This window comes from Sinocyclocheilus grahami, unplaced genomic scaffold (assembly GCF_001515645.1).
Source record: "Sinocyclocheilus grahami isolate Dianchi unplaced genomic scaffold, SAMN03320097.WGS_v1.1 scaffold913.1, whole genome shotgun sequence".
Classification (NCBI taxonomy): Eukaryota; Metazoa; Chordata; class Actinopteri; order Cypriniformes; family Cyprinidae; genus Sinocyclocheilus; species Sinocyclocheilus grahami.
In genome coordinates this window covers 112,776-115,087 of record NW_015506092.1, presented here as the reverse complement: position 1 = coordinate 115,087, position 2,312 = coordinate 112,776, and the positions used below count along the sequence as shown (strand labels likewise).

Below are 2,312 nucleotides of genomic sequence, written 5' to 3'. Positions count from 1 at the left end.
CACAAAACCAGTCTTAAGTCGCTGGGGTATATTTGTAGCAATAGCCAAAAATACATGGGTCAAAATTATTGTTTTTTTCTTTTATGCCAAAAATCATTAGGACATTAAGTAAAGATCATGTTCCATGAGGATATTTTGTAAAGTTCCTACTGTAAATATATCAAAACTTAATTTTTGATTAGTAATGTGCATTGCTAAGAACTTCATTTGGACAACTTTAAAGGTGATTTTCTCAATATTTAGATTTTTTTGCACACTCAGATTCCAGATTTTCAAATAGTTGTATCTCGACCAAATATTGTCCTATCCTAACAAACCATACATCAATGGAAAGCTTACTTATTCAGCTTTGAGATTATGTATAAATCTCAATAAAAAATTTTTTTACCCTTTTGACTGGTTTTGTGGTCCAGGGTCACACATATATATATATACGGTATATGCATAATATATATGCATATTATTATATGCATAATAATATATGCATATTATTGTTCCTTATTAGAGTTTGTAAATTGAGGCTGTTCAATAAATTTAATAAATAAATAAAAAAGGAGGAACGTTTAGGGAGGCGCGTGAAGGGCGGAGTTTATGCGAGGAGATTTTTATTGAAAGAGCGCCACGGAACATCAGTCAGTCACTTGAGGAGACTCGAATCACTGAATCAGCAGGAAGGAATGGCTCTGGTATCAGTCAAACGCGTTTTGATCAGTGAAAGTGTCGATCCATGCTGCAAAACGATTCTGCAGGAGAACGGCATTGAAGTGACGGAGAAGCAGCAGATGACTAAAGAAGAGTTGATTGCAGAGATTCAGGTAAGTGATTCTTCAACCGATTGACTCAAATTCAGCAGCAACTCCACCGGAATATCAAGTACCTTGATTTGAATCGCCTCCAGCGAAAGAATGGCGTTCTCCAAAGCAGCAAAATCAACTCGGTGTGCGTGATGAAATATTATTAGCATGTGAATGTGTGCTAGATGGATGTGCCGAAGTTTGTGTGTGTGACTGTCACCCCTCCTCCTCCTCCTCCTCCTCCTCTTCACAATCTGATGCAACAGCAGCATGTATCTGCACCATATGAATCGTTTCAATTGATTCCATAACGAATGCTTTTATTAGACAGCAAGTAAACCATTAATTTATATATTCGAAGTATGTTTTCCCTTCCAGTGCATTGTGCTTAATGCACACGTGTTTTGCTCTGTGCATGTGTTTTTAGTTTGTGAATTGGTTTGGTTTTAATTTATTAGGTATTTGCATGGTTATGATGTAAATAAAATGCATATATATATATTTCTTTTCTTTGTGCATTAGTAAAAAGCAGTACTGAATGCATGTTGACTTGTCAGTATTGTCATGTCACATGTTGTCCTACCTAGAAAGGTTTGGGAACTTGCTAAAAACACTGCTAATTCTGTTTACATATCTTTCCCCCAAGAATTATGATGGTTTAGTCGTCCGATCAGCAACCAAAGTTACCTCTGATGTCATCAATGCTGGCAGTAACTTGAAGATCATTGGACGCGCCGGAACCGGAGTTGACAACGTGGATGTGGATGCAGCAACCAAGAGAGGCATTATTGTCATGAAGTAATGAAGCGTGTTGAGTCTTGCTCTGACCTCTATTCTGTTTGTTTTCAGTGCTAAAGCAGGTTGATCTAGTTGTGTACCTTTCTTTCTTTCTTTTCTGAAAGTAATAGTTCACTCGAGAATGAAATTATCATCATTTTTTGCCTCTCATGTCATGTTTTCTTATGAAACGCATCTTAGGAGATGTTAAAGGAACAGTTCACCCAAAAATGAATGCACTCACCCTCAGGCCATCTTTCTTCATGGGAACAGATTTGGAGAAATTGATCAGTACATCACTTGCTCACCAATGGATGCTCTGCAGTGAATGGGTGCCGTCAGAATGAGAGTCCAAACTGCTGATAGAAACATCACAATAATCCACTCTGCTCCAGTCCATCAATTAACATTGTGTGAAGTGAAAAGCTGCATGTTTGTAAGAAACAAATGCATCATTAAAGGAATAATTCATGAAAAATTGGTCAACATTTACTCACCCTCAAGTTATTCCAAACCTGTAACCAAACAGTTGCTGGTCCCCACTGATTTCTATAATGTGGAAAAAAAGTGCTATGGAAGTCAATGGGGACCAGATGTTAACTGATGGACTGGAGTGGATTACTGGTGGATTATTGTGATGTTTTTATCAGCTGTTTGGACTCTCATTCTGACGGCACCCATTCACTGCAGAAGATCCATTGGTGAGCAAGTGATGTAATGCTACATTTCTCCAAATCTGCT

The 2,312-nt window shown here is 37.7% G+C and overlaps 1 protein-coding gene across 1 annotated transcript in view; it reads left to right on the top strand.

Moving 5' to 3' along the window:
* The first annotated feature begins 565 nt into the window (after window positions 1-565).
* Window positions 566-2,312, top strand: part of phgdh (phosphoglycerate dehydrogenase) — a 15,727-nt gene continuing 13,980 nt past the window's right edge. Inside the window, exons 1-2 of the mRNA XM_016249143.1 lie at window positions 566-815; window positions 1,441-1,592. Coding sequence (XP_016104629.1) covers window positions 678-815; window positions 1,441-1,592 — 290 coding nt within the window. The 5' untranslated portion in view covers window positions 566-677. The remainder of the gene's footprint in view (window positions 816-1,440; window positions 1,593-2,312) is intronic.